Source organism: Ornithorhynchus anatinus, chromosome 14 (assembly GCF_004115215.2).
Source record: "Ornithorhynchus anatinus isolate Pmale09 chromosome 14, mOrnAna1.pri.v4, whole genome shotgun sequence".
NCBI lineage: Eukaryota > Metazoa > Chordata > Mammalia > Monotremata > Ornithorhynchidae > Ornithorhynchus > Ornithorhynchus anatinus.
The window spans coordinates 34,885,838-34,906,968 of NC_041741.1; the positions used below are offsets into that span (position 1 = coordinate 34,885,838).

The 21,131-nt window shown below is 40.3% G+C and overlaps 1 protein-coding gene across 4 annotated transcripts in view; it reads left to right on the forward strand.

Moving 5' to 3' along the window:
- The window catches only part of VEZT (vezatin, adherens junctions transmembrane protein), a 44,381-nt gene that overhangs the window by 15,687 nt on the left and 7,563 nt on the right, over positions 1-21,131 (forward strand). The window contains exons 4-12 of one of the 4 annotated variants that reach the window (XR_003764255.2): positions 2,533-2,708; positions 5,403-5,678; positions 9,025-9,174; positions 11,218-11,365; positions 12,070-12,401; positions 12,644-12,828; positions 17,371-17,471; positions 18,955-19,162; positions 20,119-20,477. Coding sequence is in view for 2 of the 4 variants with exons in the window: in XM_029078716.2 (XP_028934549.1) it covers positions 2,533-2,708; positions 5,403-5,678; positions 9,025-9,174; positions 11,218-11,365; positions 12,070-12,401; positions 12,644-12,828; positions 17,371-17,471; positions 18,955-19,162 (1,576 nt within the window). In the remaining 2 variants the exon portion in view is untranslated. The remainder of the gene's footprint in view (positions 1-2,532; positions 2,709-5,402; positions 5,679-9,024; positions 9,175-11,217; positions 11,366-12,069; positions 12,402-12,643; positions 12,829-17,370; positions 17,472-18,954; positions 19,163-20,118; positions 20,478-21,131) is intronic. The other 3 variants (XR_003764256.2, XM_029078716.2, XM_029078717.2) reach the window with 3 other exon arrangements.

The window sequence follows — 21,131 nt, forward strand, 5'->3', positions numbered from 1 at the left end:
GGGTTTTTATCACCACCTGCATGCCATTTTCACCAGTTGAAATAAAAATGATTGAATGAATGCAACAAGTCAAAATTCACCTGTGCTGGGCAGCAGCAGCATGGGAGAGAGTGGAGGGCGGACACTCAAGTTTACTGCGTGGAAGGAGGCAGTGGTAAACCACTTCTGTATTTTTACCAAGAAAACTATGGACACACTAAGTGCTTAGTGACATCTTCAAATGGGAGATTTCACTGCAGATCTTCCACATCAATCACATTTATTGAGCCCTTGCTGTATGCAGAACTTTGTACTTAGCACTTGAGAGAGTACAACAAAGCAATATAACAGACACATTCCCTACCCATAACAAGCTTACAGTCCAGAGGGAGGAGACAGACATTAATATAAAGTTCGGGTATGTATATAAGTGCTCTGAAGCTTGGGGGTGGGTGGTGAGTAAAGGGAGCAGGTCAGTGTGACGCAGAAGAGAGTGGGTAAAGAAATGAGAGCTTAGTTAGGGAAGGCCTCTTGGAGGAGATGTGCCTCTAATAAGGCATTGAAGGTGGAGAAAGTTGTCAGATATGAAAAGGGAAGGCATTCCAGACCAGAGAGGTACAGTGAGAAGGTTGGCATTAGAGGAATGAGGTGTTCAGGCTGCGTTGTAGTAAGAGAGTAAGCAAGGTCTGTAATTCATTCCAAAACTCCTCAATTTTAAAGATAAGTAAATGCAGAGTTTGTGTTACCTAATTCTGAATGTACCTTAAAATCTCTAATATTACCACTCAAAAAAAATACTTAAAATTTGTTGCTCTAGGCATTTCTTACTACTGAAACCAAACAAATGAAATAGTAAATTTTCAGGTAGAATTGTGATTGGGGTGCCACATTAGCAAAACCTGCAGCATTAAACAGACCACTGATTTGTGCTTGTAACCATTTTCCCAAGATCCTGGTGCAGCTTTTGAATTGAGCTTGTTGGTAATTATGCTATTATAAGTAGTGTCTCCCAGTCAGAAAATGTAGTGAGTATCATTTATTTGTATTTACATTTAGTTTGCCTTTTATGAAACTTAAGGTTCCCCTAGAAATGTAGGATACTAATATGAATATACCAGGTTTATCAGCATGCAGTTAGTAACAGTAGTATTAATGGGATTTATTAAGTGCTTAGTGCATGCAAAGCACTGTGGTAAACACTAGAATAAATTCAAGATTACTAAATTAGCCATGGTTGCTGCCCCATTCCTGGCTCAGTAATGTAAGTGGAGGAAGGCAGATGCATAGAACAGTGGGATTGAAATTAAGAATATGAAATAAATTACAAATTAAATAAACCAAGGTAATAGCATTAGAATAAACAGACCAGCAATTGTGACAGAAATAGACATTCATAGAGGGACGCTTGGTCTTCACTACATCAGGCAAGACTCCTCAGATACAATTGCCGCGGCCTCCCCCAGGATTCTAAAAGATCTAAAGGCAGTATCCTGTTGTAGTGAGGAACAGAGTTCAATTCAGTTAATTTCTAAGTTAATTAGAATCTTCCTAATATCCTTAGCTCCCTCTCAGGGTCACATCTGGAGAGTTTCCAGTATTCTACCAGTCTCGATTAAAGGAGGGAGAGTCAAGCAGAGGAATATCCATTCCATTCCTAGCTTGGGCAGTGACTAGCGACTGAAAAGTGTTCCTCTGCTTTACCCCCTTCCCCACCCCACAGCACTTGTGTATATTTGTACATATTTATTATATTTATTTTATTAATGATGTGTATATATCTATAACTCTGATTTGATGCTATTGATACCTGTCTACTTGTTTTGTTTTGTTGTCCGTCTCTCCCCTTCTAGAATGTGAGCCCGGTGTTGGGTAGGAATTGTCTCTATCTGTTGACGAATTGTACTTTCCAAACACTTAGTACAGTGCTCTGCACACAGTAAGCGCTCAATAAAAATGATTGAATACAACAAGTCAAAATTCACCTGTGCTGGGCAGCAGCAGCATGGGAGAGAGTGGAGGGCGGACACTCAAGTTTACTGTGCGGAAGGAGGCAGTGGTAAACCACTTCTGTATTTTTACCAAGAAAACTATGGACACACTACCAGAACGATTGCAGATGGAGAGCAGGGCGTTCTGGGAGAGATGTGTCCATGGCGTCACTATGGATTGGCGATGACAGCATAAAACAAGGCAAGAATAAGAATATCCTTAGCATCTATTCAGTTCAATGTAGTTTTTGCTTATGATCAAAAGAGCTACTATCAGTGGTATTTCTCTGATGTTGGTGTTTGGGACAAAAATAAATATCAGAGATTTTCTGTGACTATTCTTTTATAAAATGAGGGAATAACCTTTTAGAACAAAATACTGTAGGTATGAACACTGAATTATGCCCTGCTTCTTGATTCCCTAAATATCAAGGGTGTTGGATTCTGACTTGATTCACTTAGTACCATCCTGCAACAGGAAGTTTTGCTTCAGGAGGATGTGGAGCTGATACAACTGTATGACTGCTGTATTTATATTCTGCTTCTTGATTCCCTCCATATCAAGGATGTTGGATTCCGACTTGATTCACTTCGTACCATCCTGCAACAGGAAGTTTTGCTACAGGAGGATGTGGAGCTGATAGAACTACTTGACCCCAGTATCCTGACTGCAGGGCAGCCTCAGGAACCAGAAAATGGACACCTTCCAACATTACGTTCCCTAGCAACTCCTACTATTTGGTAATAATAATAACAGTGATATTAAGGGCTTAGTGTGTGCCAAAAACTGAACTAAGCGCTGGGGTCGATACAAAATAATCCAGTTGGACATAGTCCCTGCCATAGGAGGCTCACAGTCTAAGTAGGATGGCGTAGGATTGAATTCCTATATTATAGATGAGGGACCTGAGGCACAGAGAAGTCAAGTGACTTGCCCAAGGTCACACAGCAGACATGTGGTGGATCTGGGATTAGAACCCAGGTCCTCTGACTCCCCAGCCTGTGCTCATTCTATCAGGCCATACTGGTAATGTACAGAAAGCACTTTCCTATGACTATTTATGGGTGTGGTAATAAGAAAACTATCACTCTATTCTTTGTAAGAGGCATTGCCTCAAAAATGACTGTCTCCTGTAGTTCGCTGATTAACTTTAAAATAATGAAGAGTCATGAATACCTTTGGAAAGCGAATAGAAAGTGGAAATGTACACACCCTTATAAAACTATGTATAAAGAGTGGAAATATCTGTATCATCACCAGGCTCTGATTGGTTCGGTGATGATCTTAAACTTGTTATGGGCAAGGACCGTGTCTGCTAATTCTGTTGTACTCTCCCAATCACTTAGTACAATGTTTCGCACATAGTAAGCACTCAGTAAATACCATTGATTGATTGATTGATTGCTTTGAGAGTAACCACTGCAAGAGTGGTAAGAGCAGGAGCAAGAGGGAAAGGAAAGGGGGAGGAGGAGGAATGCTGGAAAAGGTCAGGCCTGAAAGCGTATTGGCAGCCAGAAGAGAGAAGAGCAGCCAAGTTCCACCTATGGAGATAAGAATCCCAGTGCTACGAGAGCAGGAGGAGCAGCGATTGCTGCCGGAGCTTATTTACAAATTCAGTTAAACATAAAAGGTGATAATCATTTGCTCTCACTTCAGAATCCCCATTTTCTTGTTATTTTATCAACTGGAAGAAGTTACAGAGCAGAAGGTTGGATTACAGGATACCTTTGATTTAATGTAACAGAATAAAGAGATGCAGGAGGCAGTCTGACGGACAGTAGCAGGCAGAGGGACTAGGAGAGGAGAGGGTATTTACATTCCCAGATCCCTGCCCCTATGACACGAATGAAGCAATTATTCAGAATTTATCTGTTACTCTAGACTATTTTATGAATGGTATTTTAACACCGAAAACAAAGCATAACATTTTGAAATGCATCTCCGTGTTCAAATTATCTCTCCTGGGTGATGGTTATCTTTCATGGAAGACTGAAGTAAAGACTAAACTCTCAAGGAGTATATGAACACTTCTTAAATACAAGCCAAATTATCTTTATCCAAAGATAGGACTTAGAAACTTATGTGTGATTTTTGTAGTTATTTCTCCTGCTACCAGTCTAACCATAATGGTGAAAGAAATGGAGGAAAGAGGTTGATTATGAAATAGTGTGGGAGAACCTTGGCAAATATTTTACATCGGAGAAGAATTTTCATACCTTCTGCCATTAAGAATCTGTCTCTGCCCCTTTTTTGAAGTTTTCATTGGTTTTTTTAAGTTCTTACTTTTACTTATGAATTTCATTAGTTTCCTGTAGCTGGACTTTACAATGAATTATATATGGAAGCAATCTGACTTTATTTTTCCACACCACATTCCTCTGGGCAGAACGATAAGCAGCGTGGCTCAGTGGAAAGAGCATGGGCTTTGGAGTCAGGGCTCATGAGTTCGAATCCCAGCTCTGCCACTTATCGGCTGTGTGACTGTGGGCAAGTCACTTAACTTCTCTGTGCCTCAGTTCCCTCATCTGTAAAATGGGGATTAAGACTGTGAGCCCCACGTGGGACAACCTGATTCCCCTATGTCTACCCCAGCACTTAGAACAGTGCTCGGCACATAGTAAGCGCTTAACAAATACCAACATTATTATTATTATAATTCCTATAAACCTATGATTGATGGGATATGAAATAGATTGTACGGAGTACTGAAGTACTGAATATGAACATTTTGTTTCTTTGCATTTCAAGAGTATGTCAAGGCCAATGTTTTTGTTCTCCAGTTGGAAAAACTAATTTTCTGATGAAAAACTTTCTAAGAAAATACAGAAATGCTTATACAAAAACTGTTCTTTAGGGAACATCTGAAATCTAAATTTAGGAAAAGGAACTTAACCTTCATCCAGAAACCACATCTTTGAGTTTTAAAATCTGGACTTGGATTCACTCATTCATTCAGTTATATTTATTGAGTGCTTTCAATGTGCAAAGCACTGTACATAACCCTTCGGAGAATACAGAATAATAATAGACACTTTCCTTGTCCACAAGAGTGCTTTGTAGACTGTTTTTCAAGATGGAATCAAGATATTTTTTAAAATGCACTCAGAAGAGGCTTTTACCTACAGTTCTCAGGCAGAACTTTAATATTGACATTACGGTACCCACCCACTTCAGTTTAAACCTGATATTTAAAATGCATCCAGTTTGATGAGATGAACTATTTGAGTCAGCACCTTAGATTTTGTGCTAAAGTAGAGACATTTAATTAGTACACTAGCTATTTTTTAGGTGATTAAATCATTCTAATTAGTAAAAATTAATTTTTGTGTATGATTTTCCAAAATTAACTAAAATTGTTATTCAGTGCTTTACCATATTTGTTGTTCCTATGAACCTACAATAGAAGTCACTTGACTTGATTTCTCTTTTCCTAGGGATGTTTCACTGCTGCTTGCCTTTGTTAGCAGTTCCGTTATGTTTCCTTCTTGGTGGAGTGTATTTTCCTGGTTGATGTGGGGACTGGTCCTGATTGTTTACATGGTCATTCGAGCTTTGAGCTTTTGGAGGACAGCCAAATTGCAAATAACACTGCGAAAACACAATGTCCAGCTGGAAGAAGCAGCAGCAAATAGCCGAGCTTTCACAAATCTTGTGAGAAAAGCTTTGAGACTCATTCAAGAGACTGAAGTTATTTCCAGAGGATTTACCCTGTGAGTTCATTTTATAGTTTATTTTATAAATGGGGACCGCACACCTCAGATTCCTACTCATCACAACATGCATTATGAAATCTCTTTATTCTGCTACCTTAAATCAAAGCTATCCCATAATCCAACCATTTGCTCTGTAATTTCTGCCAATTGATAAAATAACAAGAAAATGGGGATTCTGAAGTAAGAGCAAATGACATCATCTTTTATTTTGAATTGAATTTGTAAATAAGTAGTTGAATTCCAGTGAATGGTTGTTCTGGTTGTAATTTGAAATTTCTTCCTTCTTACTGGTGGTACACTCCAAACCATATTCCTGTACTCCTGAGACAATATTTGTCAGGTTTTTTTCAGTTTGCCCTTTTAAAATAGAACGATTTTTTCTTTTACCACAACTTCCCAACACATGATTTTTGTTCATTCAAATAGAGGACCTTAGAGAAATGGAAACATTTAAAGGCACTTGGACTTCTGGGAAAAGGATTGCCATCAGTCTAAGGCCATAAGAAATGTCAGGTTGAGTCAGAACAGTTAGTTCATCCATAGCAGTATTTTGTCTCTGGGGCTGTTAAGAGGCGTGGCAGTACCGTATGATCATTGCCCTCCTTGACATTCCTACTTTTCCTACTAACACCTTCTGAATTTATCCAAAGTCCATTTGAACCTGTTTATATTATCTGCCTGAACAACATTCTGTGGTAATGAATTCTGCCTGCTAACTATATGAAGATATGGTTCCTTTTATTCCTTTTGGACCTACCACTGTCCTGCTTCAGAAAGATGTCCTCCTTGTCTGGTGTTTTGGGTTTTGATGAGGAACAAGTCTCTCTTTGCCCTGTTCAGTGAGCTTTAACTATGTTCTTCTTCAACCTGCATCTTTCCAGGTTGAAGAGTTCTCTTTCAGCCTGTCTTTCTATGGAAGCTTCTCCATAATCCTGATTATCTTGGTGACTGACCATTTTTAGGAGTTTTTCCAGCACTCTCATGCCCTTCCTGAGACAGAGAGTCAAAACTGCACTCGGTATTCCAGGAGTTGGTTTACTGTATTTTAATGTAGTGGTAAAATTCTGGCTTTTGGGTTTTTTGTTCTGTTTTGTTTCTTCTGTCTCCTTCCTGATGCCCAAAATCTAGTTGGATTTTTAAGATGCTTCTTCCCATTGGACCAGTGGTTTAAAATAATCACTCAGCCAATCAGTGATATTTATTAAGTACTTCTGTGTGTAGAGTACTGTATTGTGCTTGGGAGACTACATTAGATGGAGACATGATCTCTACCCATGAGGAACTTACCATTTAGCAGACAGTTGACAAAATCTCCAAGATCTCTTTCCTGGGTCATGACTAATGGTACCCCTGATCACATAGTTGATGTTGAAATTATTCTACCATAAATGCATTATCACCCAATGGGTGATATCGTAGTGGGAAGGTACCAGCTTGTCATTTTGAGAGTGGGAGCAAAAAGAGGGCAGAGATTTTATAGGGGCTGAGGACTGGGAGGGGATAAGTTTTAAAAACCCAAAGGCTGGAAAGCCAACATTTTGGGTCTTTTTCAGCCCTGATGGGAAACTCTCAGGTCTTGCCAGAGACTTTGAGTGAGTGAAGATGGGACTTCAGGTTAAACAGCTGTGTAATGAACCCTCCCTATGGAGAGACCCATCCTACTTCTGAACCCCTTTTGTGTGCAGAGTACATTACTAAGTACTTGAGAGAATACACCAGAAACCGAAGGCCTGGTGGAAGAACAAACATATAAAGTGTAGTAGCATGACTATGATTGGATGAAATTCCCAAATAATTATGTGAGTCTACAACTGATTGCATCTTGTCGAATGTTTCCAAACCCAGGCCCTAGAACAGTGCTTGACATATAGTAAGTGCTTAACAAATGCCATTTTAAAATGCTTTGTGAGCCTCTGACTACTTTTGTTCTATACATTTTGCTGTACTATCAAATTCCATACAATTTTCACCTCTCTACAAAGAATTTGTTTCAGATCAACCACTTTTCACCTTCAGTGGTTGCTCCCTCCTCTTGATGAAGTGCAGTGGAGGGGAAAACAATTGCATGTTTGCTTTGCACATGACCTTGATCATTTTGTAATCTTTGATTCCCTATCATCGCAACCTTTACTTTTCCAGACTGCAGAACGCTACTCTTTCTCAGTCTGTCCTTGTTCAGAAGCTGCTTTATTCCCCTGATCGTTTGGGTTTTTCTTCTCTGCCTTCTCCAGCTCTGGTGCATCCTTCCTAAAATATGGTGATCAAATCTGCACAAAGCCTTCCGTTTATTGGTTGCTTACCAGAAAACCCCATTGTTATAGCTGCAGTTTAGGATACATCTGTCACCATACGCAGTTCCCCACCAACTCTTATCCCTTGCTGGGGATATTAGACTGGTGGATCCTTAAAGCAAGTAACCGTTCACCTTATACTGGAAACATAAGACCTGAAATTGTAGTTATTAAAAAATATTTCTTCTGAAGCTGGTTTAATGAGGGAAAAAAAGCATGATGGATATTTGGGAATAGGTGTCAAGGCCTTTCAACCTCCCTAGCTTTGCCACTATCCATAATTTTTAGTAAATTGCTTAACCCAACGGTCTTCAGTTCCTCTCTCTTAAAATGGTCATTCTATTAATTTCCTTAGGGAGCCCCATTGGGACTTTTGATGGAGAGGTCAACATAAACCCGAGTGTAAGTCATGCTATAAAATTGAATTAGGGATGTATCACTAATATGCCGTAGGACTCTAGCTATTAGGCTCTGGGAACATTTAATCAAAGTTAAATTCAGCTTCGAGACTTGATTTAAGGGTTTTTAAGTTTGTCATATACATGGTCCTTTCCCTTTTCCCTCATTTTCCTCTTCCTCCCAGGGCTTTCAGTTTGGGGACAGAGGGGTGTGAAGAGGGTAGTGCAAATCTGTTCAGTATGTTTGGAAACAAGAGTTCCATTGGCAAGTCCCTAACAATATATGTGGGAGGTGAAGTTGTGGATTAATTGGAAAATGCATAAATACCTTAATAGTAATCTGGAGAGTACACATCCCTTTGGTTCTTAAAACCTAAAATTTGTAAAGTCAGGCTCAGTGGATCTACAGTGGTATAGACTGGATGAAAGGGAGCGTTTCATTATGGTGGGGTTTTAAATTTTCTGGTATCTCATACATGGATTCAGCTATGCCAATGAACTGAAAGGTTAGCATAGGAAAGGTTTTTTTATTACGTCTTTACAAGTCAGATAAATACAGTTTTTAGTCTTAAAATCAGAATTGGTAAAGAATGTTTGATTTTTTAAAAAATCTTTAGGACATCTGTACAGTTGTATTACATTTTACTTTTCAAGTTTGCTTGACAGGGTCAGTGCCGCTTGCCCATTTAATAAAGCCGGACAGCATCCTAGTCAGCATCTCATCGGCCTCCGGAAAGCCGTTTACAGGTCTGTCAGAGCCAACTTCCGAGCCGCAAGATTAGCTACCTTGTACATGCTGAAAAAATATCCTTTCCGGGAAGATCGAGAAATGGAAATGAGCCATATAGAGAAACCTGTCTAAAGACTGTAAAACAGATTTTCTTAATTGCAGTGTGGCTGCAATAGTCACAACCATTTTAGAATACCTGGGGGGAATTTTTAGACAATTTTATGTTTTTAACTATATTTCGGCCAATGCTTACTTGCAATTTTAATTTTTCTGTTTGAGCCAAGTTCAGATACATTTAGGGTTCTACAATTGGCAAAATTCAAAATGCGAATGAACCAAACCTTTGCTGTGGATTTGCAAGGCCTTCATTTATGCTCTTTTATTTTCCTTCCTTTTCTATTACCTTTGCTCTTCTCGTCTCTCAAATACCATTATTACCATAAATCACCTGAACTCTGATTTTGCAAAATTATGCAAATTTTTCATGGTTTCACATATTTTGACGTAATTTTTGTAACCATCTCAGATTACAAGGTAACGTGTAGAGATCTGACTCTCCCACTCCCTTCTCTGTCGCCCTGATTTGCTCCCTTTATTCACCCCTCACTCAGCCCCACACACATATCCATAATTTATTTTTATTAATGTCTGTCTTCCCCTCTAGACTGTAAGCTCGTTGTGAGCAGCTCATCTTATGTTGTTGTATTGTACTTTCCTAAGCACATAGTACAGTGCTCTGCCCACATTATGCACTCAGTAAATACGAAATGATTGATTCAACCCCTATTTTGCAGTAGCTCAGCAATCTAGAATTCCTGCTTCTCTTATAGTCACCCATCCACCTCCCCTATGAATGTAACAGACTATTCATTGGTTCTATTTATGCTGTTATCTTGCCCTGCAAGAACAATACTTAATTTGATGTTTTGTACTGCATGATACACCTGTTATTGGTAACGTGGATTGATTACTTTTATTATGAATAATACCCTAAAGTGGAACTTTAGTACAGTACCAGTTGATTTTTCCTTATTCAGAAGATGAAATAGTGTAGTTGTCTGGGAATTTATCTTTAAAACAATATTTGAAATAATCAGTTAAGAGTTTAAGTGAAATTACATCTTTTTTCCTTGAAATATAAGTGCAGTGGAATATGTGATGCAGAAATACTGTATTTTGGGAACACAAGGAATCTTAACATTTGTAAGAATTCTTTTATTGACTGTTTATGCCTTATTGGAGCACGTGATAAAACTTTCAAAATACAGTGCTATTTTGAAGCTTCAAAACATTATTAAATCCCAAATAAAATAATGGTCACCTGCTAATTCTATTAGAAAATTGGTTGATCATAAAACATATGTTCTGGCAAATAGTAAAAATAGTCTTTTTGATAATTCATAATAAGTTACCAAAGAACTAATTTTAAAGCAGTAGAGCACCTTATCTCTCCTCTCCCAGGTTTGTTCAACTAAATGAATCCGCAGTGTATTTTCAGTGGTTCTCTGTACATAAATTCATGAATCATTCTTTACTTTTTTCTCCAACTATTAGGGAAATGTACACTGTAGAAACCTAAGCAGAGAATTAAATGGGAAAAGGAGAAGAAATTGTGGAGGCACATGATAGTTATGGAAGTTAAAGAAGAACTGGGAAAGGATAAAGATCCTTTCCATCCCACTGCTACTAGTGGGGGAAGATAGTTTATAGATTGGAAGCAAGATAGTTTATAGATTGGAAGCAAGAACCCTGTAACAAAGGGTTTGAGGAGCCTGGGCAAGGAAAGATGGTTGCTTTGAGGTCTGTGAAAGAGTTGATTATCATTATCTTGGGAACTCAGTAAGGTGAGAGGTCATGTGTTTCTGACTGGGAACTTTTATAGCATCATGTTTAAAAATGAATAAAGTTCAATTAAAATCAGACCAAGACAGTCTGCCTTGAAAAAAAGCATTTTTCCAAAATATAGGGTCTTATTTTAGTTTCAGTGGGTTTTTGAGTTTGGAAGGAGGGTTTTGTTTGTTTCTTTTAGTCTTTTGGGTTGTGTGGGGGGGTGTTCTTTCTGGGTTTTTTTAATTTAATCAAAAGCTTTTTGTTGGCTGACTTAATTCCTACTAAACCTATCCTCTGAACTCGGAGAGTGATAATGTGACCAACTACATCTGTGTAGTCCCCTTTAAGGAGCTGGGACTAGGATTAAGTGAAGAGCAGGTGTCAGAAGAGGAGGCCCATAATCTCACAGATGGCTTCAGCCTTCCTGCATTAAAGGTAATACACTGTGGAAGAGAGAGAATGAACATGTGGATTTACATATGTGCAACTATGGCAATACCCTTGGGGGTGAGGACAAGGGGGGAGGGAGTCTTGCCCTTTGCATCTGTTCCCTTTGAGGGTTTAATATCTAGGTACTACTACCATAAAGAGAATCCTGCATGTGATATAAATGAATTGTCTTCATAAATAAAGCTTAGCACTTTGAATTGGGTTTGCAAAACTTTAAATTGTTTTATTTATTTTGGGACATTTCTAATGGTGTTTATTAAGTCCTTACTATGTGCCAGGCATTGTACTAAGTACTTGGGTAGGTATAAGCTAATCAGGGTGAACACAGTTCCTGTCCCACATAGGGCTCAAGCCCCTTAGCCTGTCTGCCCCAGTTTCCTTTCTCCACTTCCGTCCACTGCCTTCACCAGCAGTTTCCTGCCACACTCCTCTTCCCACCCAGCCCACCTTTAATCTATGCCCTGCTCTTTCCATTTTCCATCCACAGTCTAGTATTCCACTCAGCCCTTTGAGCACACGGGCCTGCAAGGGAGCCGGAGTGAGGCTGTGTATCTGTCTTCTTAAGCACAGAGGAATTAAGAGAGCAAGCTAAGCTGGAATTTTGCCAGAGTAAAAGATAAGGAAAGAAGTTCTCAATTTGATGATGGCCAGAATGTGTAAAGAGTTTACCTCCATTTCTTATTTTTCAGGTTCTCTTCCAACTCTGGGTAGGACAGAGCTCAGAATTCTTCAGACGGCTAGCACTGCTCCTCTCTACCGCAAATGCACCCCCGGCCCCCTTGCTCACTCTCGCACTTTTGCCCCATCGTATTTTGCGCGATGTGACTCAAGGTCTACCTCACGCTCACGCTGCCTGCTTAGAAGAACTTAAACGCAGCTATGAGTTCTATCGGTACTTTGAAACTCAGCACCAGTCAGGGTCACAGCATTTATCCAAGACAAAGCCCAAGTCAAGAGAGCTGAACAACCTTCATGCGGCAGTGCGCAGCTTGCAGCTCCATCTGAAAGCTTTACTCAATGAGTAAGTTCAGAAACTATAATAATTATAATAATGGTATTCAGTAAGCACTTACTATGTGCCAGGCCCTGTACTGGCTATAACTATCTGAAAAATTGTGGTAATGTTGGGATCTCATTCTTCTGCCCCTTTGCCCCTTTGCTTATATCAGCCGGGGCTAGGCTAATGGAGCTCATGAATTCTATTTCTAGTCTTCCAACTGAAGTTTGAAATATTCGACTCTCCTTTCCCTGATATTTACCCAGGGTAATAATTCTTGAAGATGAGCTTGAAAAGTTTGTTGGTTCTAAGGAAACCCACGAACTAGGATCAGAAGCCTACCACATCCTAGAGCAAAAGCTAAAGTTGATCCAGCCTCATGTGCAAGCAAGCAACAGCTGTTGGGAAGAAGCCATTTCTCAGGTGGACAGATTGGTACGGAGAAATACAGGTAAGAATAGTATAAGAAAAGTATACCGTAGGACTTCCTGGGGCAAAGAGTTAAAAATGCTCTTTTTAGAGTTTGTCGTTTCCAGTGGTGTGAGTGGGCCTGGGTCTTGAATCCCCATCTTCTGTGATTTCCAAAGAGCTGAGCGAATTCAACTTTTCCAGTCACTGATAGGGCTTATTTAGTTTTGACAGAAATTTTGGCAGATTATGTAAACCTAGTTCAAATGTACCCTCCAGTTCCAAAAGTCCAAAATGCAAAAAAATCTGGAGCCTTATCATGCTCTAATTTCTGATGTAGCCCAGTATCCCTAAGATCCACCTGATGTTATATCCACTCTCTAGAGGGAAGATTGGCCTCTCCTCACTCCTTTCCCCCACCCCCAGCCTCCACATCACTCTACTTCAGCGGGGAGCTCAGGAGGGACTCAGCACATATTGGGATGGGAATGAAAGGGAAGATGGAGTTCTCTCCCACCCAGATTCTGATCTGCCTTCAGCCAGAGTGAGAGAAACTCAGTAGCTGCTTCCTTCCAAACACCTTCCTTCTCCCACCTCCCCAACTTCCCATTCATTCATTGCAGCCTTCCCTCCCACTCCAAAATTCTGGGCTGCATGTCATGGGATGAGGGAGTGGCAGCTCGGTATGGGAATTGCTCATGCAGTTGCTCTTTTTTGTCACAGCTTTCTCTCAGTTCTTAAACAGCTGAAAATGGCCTGGCACTGACACTCACAGGGAGCAGATGGAAGCGACAGAGGGGGATTCATTCATTCAATAATATTTCTTGAGCACTTACTATGTGCAGAGCACTATACTAAGCACTTGGAATGTACAAATCGGTAACAAATAGAGACAGTCCCTGTCCTTTGACGGGGTTACAGTCTAATCAGGGGAGACGGACAGACAAGAACAATAACAATAAATAGAATCAAGGTTATAGGGAGGAAATTGGAATCAAGCCAACAGATAATGTGGCTGTATTAGACTGAGCTGGCGCCTCATTCTTTGAGGCAAGGGGGTGGGGCGAGCCCTCAGATATCTGGACTGGGGCAGGGCAGGGTGGATTTCCTGCTTGGGACTTTCTAACATTTTCCTACCCCTCTTCTGCTGAAAATGGTGTTGGCAGCACTTGGCTTGAGCAGAAGCCAAGTGACTCACTGGCATATATATATATGGTAGGTTGGGAGGAGGTTGAGAGAGTAGGGAGATAGGTGAAAGGGACCCTGTTTGGTGTACCCAGGGATGGATGGGGAGGGACAAGGAGAGTGGGTGCAGGGAAGAGTCTATAACCTACTTTATATCTCGATCATTCTTTTGGGAGTAGGAAACTAACAAATTACATTTCAATCTATGAAAAACATATCCTACCATTCAGCGCACCCACTTTTTCAAAGACCAGATTGCCTACATTTCCTGGAGTATGCCTGTACTATTTACTGAATAGTAATTGTGCCCCACAGTGTCTCTGGAACTGACAGTGAAACCCAACTTCCATAGGTGTAGTGTCTGCTTTCCACAAGTAACGGTACTGAAAAGACAAGGCAACAAGTACATACAGTCATTTATTCCATTATGTGATTTGGATAGAATGTGGTGGATTAATAGGGGAATGTAATGACCGTAATATAGCCGGGATTTTGGCTGTGAATTTTACTACATATTGGGACTCTTCCAGGTATGTTGTTTCAGGAATACCTGTTACCCATCCTTCATTAACATTTTGAAGGAAGCCAATTGCAGATATTTAAAATTCATTGTCTTTAAGAAACTGATTAAGCAGTGCATTTTGATTCTTTTCTCCACCCTACTTAGAATTATGTTGCAGAGGCTGCCATATCCACCCCCCTGTTTGTGCAGCTCTTGGAGAGAACTTCTGTAGATCATGAGGCCATGTGTAGATTATGAATGCAAGGGCAACTTAAGGTGGAGTTTCAAGATGGTTATGTGCGGGGGTGGTTTCTAGGGAAAGAAATTCCTCCTCTCCCCCTACCCCACCACTCCTCCCCAGTGACCTTCAGGAACAGAGAATCCCCAGTTGCCCTGGAACCTGGTGGAGGAGAAATAAGCCCCAGGAATCTGATAAGAATACAAAAAGATGCCAACCTGTGCCCACTTTCACTATTCATTCATTGTCATATTTATTAAGCACTTACTGTGTGCAGAACACTGTACTAAGTGCTTGGGAGCATACCATATAACAATAAATGACCTCATTCCTTGCCCACAATGAGCTTACAGTCTACAGGGAGTTCGAAAAGCCCCTTGTGGAAAAAGGAGTCCGTGGGGTCTGGTGGAGACAGGAAAATACCTCAGCTCGCCTCAGATACCCTGATGGACCCCTGGGGGCAGGCTCAGGGGAGAATCCTGCCCTCAGTCCCAGTAAGAGCAAAAACAGGCTTCCTGGTGGTCTGCAGATGGGAGGGAAGGACCTCTGGGTTGTGGGTGAGAGCAGTCCAGGATCCTAGCAGGGTCAAGAGAGAGCGCGGACCAAAGAAATGTGATTTGCCAAAAAGGGAAAATAAGCGGAACTTCTGTCTTCCGCTTCCAGTTGAAAAAGTGAGGTGGCACGGAAGGTGATTTCTCCCTCATTGTGGGGAGGGAATTAACTGGAAGTACTAGGTCCCTTTGCCCCCGTCAATCAATCAATGGTATTTTTTGAGCACTTACTGTATGCAGAGCACTGAACTAGGCACTTGGGAAAGACCGATACAATCAGAGATGCAATTTCTGCCCTCAAAGATGGAGGGAGACACTGGGGTTAGAGTAGGGATGGATGGGTGGTCACTGAAATAATTTAGAGTTATGCGGTGGATGGAAAATAGGATATGTAGAGTGCTTAAGTAATAGGGTGTCTGTTGATAGGTACTGAGGTTTGACAGGTGGTAGTGAGTACCCAGGTGAAAGGAAAATTGGATATGTAGAATACTTAAAAAATAGAGCATCAGTCAATAGGTACTGAGGTTTGACAGGTTCTAGTGAGTACCCAGGTGTGTGGGTGGCACAGATAAACTGAGGCATTAGAGATTTATAATCTGGGAAGAAAAGAAATTAATTGGGGAGGGCATCCTGGAAGTGATTTCAGAAGGGCTTTGGAGATGAGAAACAGTGTGGTCTGGTGGATTGAAAGGGGAGGGAGTTCCAGGCAGGAGGAAGAGGGTGAGCAGTCTGTCAGAGGCAGGAAAGACAAGTGTGAGGCTTGGTGATTTATTCAGTTTGAGGAGGCAAGTATGTGAATTGGGGTGTAGTGGGAAGAGTGGCTAAAGAGAGAAAGAGAGAAAGTTGATTGCCTGAAAGCCAAGGGTCATGAATTCCTGCATGATGTGGACAGGAATGGGGAACCATCAGATAATTTTTTTGAGGAATGAGGAGTTGTATGCCAAATGATGTTTGTTTTTGATAAATGATCTAGGCAGCAGAGTGGCAAATGGACTGGAGAAGGGAGAGGCTGGAGACAGGCAGATCGATGAGGAGACCATAGACGTGGTAGTCAAGCTGGAATACCCTAAGTACCAGGACCAGCATGGAGTCCATTTTGATAGCCTCCCTACAGAGGGTTACAGGCCCTAGTCCCCTCCCCACCCCTCAAAATGTGGGGTAATAGGATTTGATCTTGACCTGAGATTTATAAAAATTGCCAAAATATCATGCAAACTTTTCCCCAGTGTGACCTTTAGTATCTCTTTGCTTTCTCACCATGATATCAGGAAATAATTATTTTGACAGGGGTTGACCGGGACAAGCTGAGCACAGATGGAGACTTAAAACAGTTTAAATCCTATCAGCCCCCTAGGCCTTCTGTGGTTTGGGCTAATTGTAAAGTGTCATGTTCTGAAATTGCTAAGTCATTTAAACTTAATATTTTTCTTACAGGGGACTGAACATTAGCTGAGTAGATAACAGTGAATTCCTCACTTTAGTAAATTAATTTTCCCTTTCCATTTATTTCCTTTACCTTTTCAGCATGTTCTTTTTTTTAATATGTTTTGGGTATTTTTTTTTAATCTTAGGAATGCTTTAATGAACATTACATTATTTTTGGTGGCAACTTATACTTTGTTTAGCATTCTGTTTTCCAGGAGCCAGTTAAGAACATTAACTGAAGTACAGCAGTGTAGCATTTAATTTAGGTTTGAGGTCTTCTGAAAATACCTTAATTTAGGTTTTTAGTCTCATGACAAGTTAGAAAAGAGAACAAGTCAAAAAAAAAAAACTGATGATAGATTCTAAGTTCCTTGAGGACAGAGATCTTGTGTACTAATTTGATTGTACCCTCCTAAGCAGTCAGTACAGTGGACTACACATAGTAGGCCCTTAATAAATGGTTTTGAGAGATTGAAGACCTTGATTTCATATCTAGCATTTGAGATCAGAATAGAGCAAATGCCTAGTGGCTAACCCTCAAGATTTTACCTTAGATCTATAAAAGGGTTACTCCAAACAGTTGTCCTATTAAATAAATAAATAAAGCATCGGAGTGAGGGATACAACCTTTAATTCTTAAATACCCACATTTCCTCATTTTTTTCCCCTCTCCCTCTTTTGAAGGCAAACCTGATGGGGCTTGCGAAAACCCACTTTGTGCCGTGGTACCTCCACTAAAGCCTGCTCTACGTATAGAAGACAAGGATCCAATTCCTGAAGAGCAGGTAAGAAAACACTGTATTTTAAAAATAAAGTTGGTTTTTCTTGGGTTCCTTCCAGTGGCTTAACATTATTTGTACCAGGAAGTGGCTTGCCAGACTTTCCACCTGACTTGCCAGCCCTGGCCTAAGTAGTCATAGTCATTGTAGTAATAATAGCACTTACTGAGCATCCACTATGTGCAGAGCACTGCACTAAGCACTTGGGAAGAATAAAACAAACAAGTGTCCTATTCCCTGGCCACAAGGATTTTATTCTTTAATGGGGGAGACAGATATAAAATAAATAATTAATGTATAATTGAATAAATGAATGCACATAAGTGCTGAGGATTGGCATAGTTACACCTTCAAAATGTATATCATTGTGGCGAGGTTTCTGTTATTTTTGATATTGTTGATTTGATGCAACAGAGCAGGGGAACCTTTTTAATTGTAATATTTGGGTAGCCTGGTTGTCATATATGTTGTTAAACACATAGTTGGATCCTAGACGAACTTTGGGATTCAGTTTATGAATAATCTGTTTTAAAATTGCATAATTTGTTTTATTACATAAACCAATCATTTATTGATTTACAGATCAATCATTAATTGATTTACAGAGAAGCAGCGTGGCTCAGTGCAAGGAGCCCAGGCTTGAGAGTCAGAGGTCATGGGTTCTAATCCTGGCTCCACTGCCTGTCAGCTGTGTGACTTTGGGCAAGCTACCTAACTTCTCTGGGCCTCAGTTACCTCAACTGTAAAATGGGATGACGACTGTGAGCCCCACGTGGGACAACCTGAACACCTTGTATGCCCCCAGCGCTTAGAACAGTGCTTTGCATATAGTAAGCGCTTAAAACCAACATTATTATTATTATTGTTATTTATTGAGCACTTATTGTGTGCAGAGCACTGTAGGTCCTGTACTTCTCTCTCTCTCTCCCCCCATCTCTCCATGTCTCCTTTCCATCTTCCACTCCCCCGGTACATTAAATAGTATTTAATAGGGTATTTATTAAACACTATGTGTAAAAGCACTGTTGTAGATACAAGAAAATCATATAAGCCTTACCTAACAGGGGTTCACGATTAAAGAAGTGGCGACAGTGGGTATCATCCCCATTTTATAGACGAGAAACTGAGTCCTGGAGAGGTTAAAGGATTTGCCCATTGCTACACAATCGGCCAGTGGTAGGGCTGGGACTAGAGCCTGTGTCTCCTGGCACCCAGATTCATTCTCTTTCCACTGGCCATGCCGCCTTTCTCATAAATAGAGTACTTCTCTGCTCCTGTATTCAATTTTGCTAGACAAAATAAAGACATACGGTTTTCCTATTTCTGTTGGAAACTGCTAGCCTTTTAAAAGTAAAGGTGATTTTCTCCCCTTGCTGTGAGTATTTTATCCATTGTTGTTTCAGTGTTGAAATGTATTGTAACATATCACCCATCATTTTATGACTGTAATAGACTTATAGGTAAAAAAAAGTTATCCCTTTTTCTCTAGGAATTAGAAGCATATGTGGACAATTCAGAATTCGACTGTGAGTTGAGGACAGAAGATTTTTATTACTTGTCTCAAGAAGATAGAGACAGACAGAAGCGGGAACGTGAAGAATCCAAAAGAGTCCTTCAGGAATTAAAATCAGTCCTGGGATTTAAAGCTTCAGAGACAGAGAGGCAGAAATGGAAGCAGCTTCTATTTAGTGATCACGGTAAGCATTTAGGTGACTAAGGGAAGTTGTGAGAATTCATATCTTAGTTTTTTCTCAAACCATTCTTTATATGTACCATTTTTGGCCCCAATTTTAGTGATCCGTCAGAGAATACAGCATTTTATCCTTCCTATTTTGGAAGCAGTGTTGTACTGACCAGTAAGACACTAACTCACAGGTGAAAATTATGGTCCTGGCCTTCACTTATTAGTGACTTTGTAAATGTTAGGATAAGAGGAAGTTATAGGTGGGGTGAATTTGAAGTTCTAAACTTTGTGTGTAGCCTGTGAGTGTGTTTCCGATGGTGTTTGCCCAGAAGGGCTCCGTATTGGGCTCCCTAAGGAGGTGAGTTTTCCCAAAGGAGAGGCCCTTGTTTTCCCTCCTGCCCACCAAAGTCTCTTTCCCTTCATCCCCCAAGTGTCAGGATTTCCCCCACACGCTGAGGCCTTGTTTGGGGTGGATGAAGGTGGATCGCCTGTAGTTCTTTGCTTTAGATTGGGCGTTAGAAACTTCCTGTTGTGCAGGAGATGACTTGGTGACAAGTTCACCTTTTCCTTTTAGTTGTTAGCTTAATGGAGTACCAAAATGGTGCACAACCAAAGTGCTAATGAAGTTGCAGCCTAAAGATTTGGAGACTGAAAATGGGGCAGTGTTCGTCTTTCCTCCCTGCAGGTGTTCTGTTTTCATATTTCTTTTTAACTGCTCTTCGTTTACAAGGTGAATGCCACTCCTTTAATGAACTGGAATAAGATATGGCAGTTAATTATTTTTGTTTTCCTGTCCATGCTGTTGTTGGGGATGTATTGATATTTATTTGCATTTGAATATTTGATGTCACTCCTAAATTTAGCTAGGGGGAAGATACAATTCAGGGGAGAAATTGCAAATGCCATAAATGATTTTCCCTTGAAAAATTTCCATACATCGCCCAGAGTTCTTTCCATCTCTGCTTACAGGGGTAAAGTCCGAATGGAATTAGAAAGGGAAATTCTTCACGAGAGCCTGCGGTTACCAGTTTTTCTGTGTTGTTGCTGCCTCTCTAGTGGAGCTACTGCAGCTTAGGGAACTTTTCTTGGAAATGGACACTGTCGTTTTGCAAAACTAATTTTTAAAAAATAGACTCCAGTTCTTCAAGAAGCAGTTTCTTTTTCTTCAGTCATGCTTCATAGTATCGTGTTGTTCTAACCCCCTCCTGCTGGGAGGAGAGACTGCCCAGCAAGCTCCCTGTTGCTGGCAATGGGACTCACTCTGCCTACTAACATCAAGAGGGGCTAGATAAAACCGCATTTCCCTTGCAAGGACAACTTCTTCTACCGTATGGATATTTGTTTATTCATTGTGCTTTGTGTGGTGGTTGATCTTGAATGCAGATTTAATTTCATTAGTGTGTATGTCTTCCCTCAATGTTGCAAAATGTATAGACTGGGTAAATATAGAGAGAGAGAGAGAGAAAGAGAGAGAGATATGCTCTCCTCTTTCCAGGGAATTATTAAAAGGCTTTAAGGTGGCTTTGAAGTCAGTGGCATTATTGTTGTATGTTACCCCACTCTGCTTTACTAAACAAAAGAACGTAAATTTGAGATGTGAATGTTGGCTGGGTTGGGGTCTGGCTTTTTTTTTTCTGATGCATAATCAAGTGAAATTATATCGTTGACTTTGAAAGACAGTACAGACGAACAAAAGAATTTTGTGTCTTGGGGTTTCAGCAGCTTTACATCAGTAATTACTGTATAATTCATTCACTCTCCCCCTTGTCTTATCTCATTTCCTGCACCTCTCATGTGTCAGTTGTATAGGTTTCTGGCTCTGGCAGTATCATTCAGGAAATGCCAATTTTGCAGTTAGAATTTTTTGAGTAGAAGAGAAGTTTGCTTCTAAAAACTGAGATTTAAATCTCATATTTTAGTTAGATGCTAAATTACTAGCAGATTGCTTTAGTTATCTTTTTTCTTTTTTTTTTTCTTTTAAG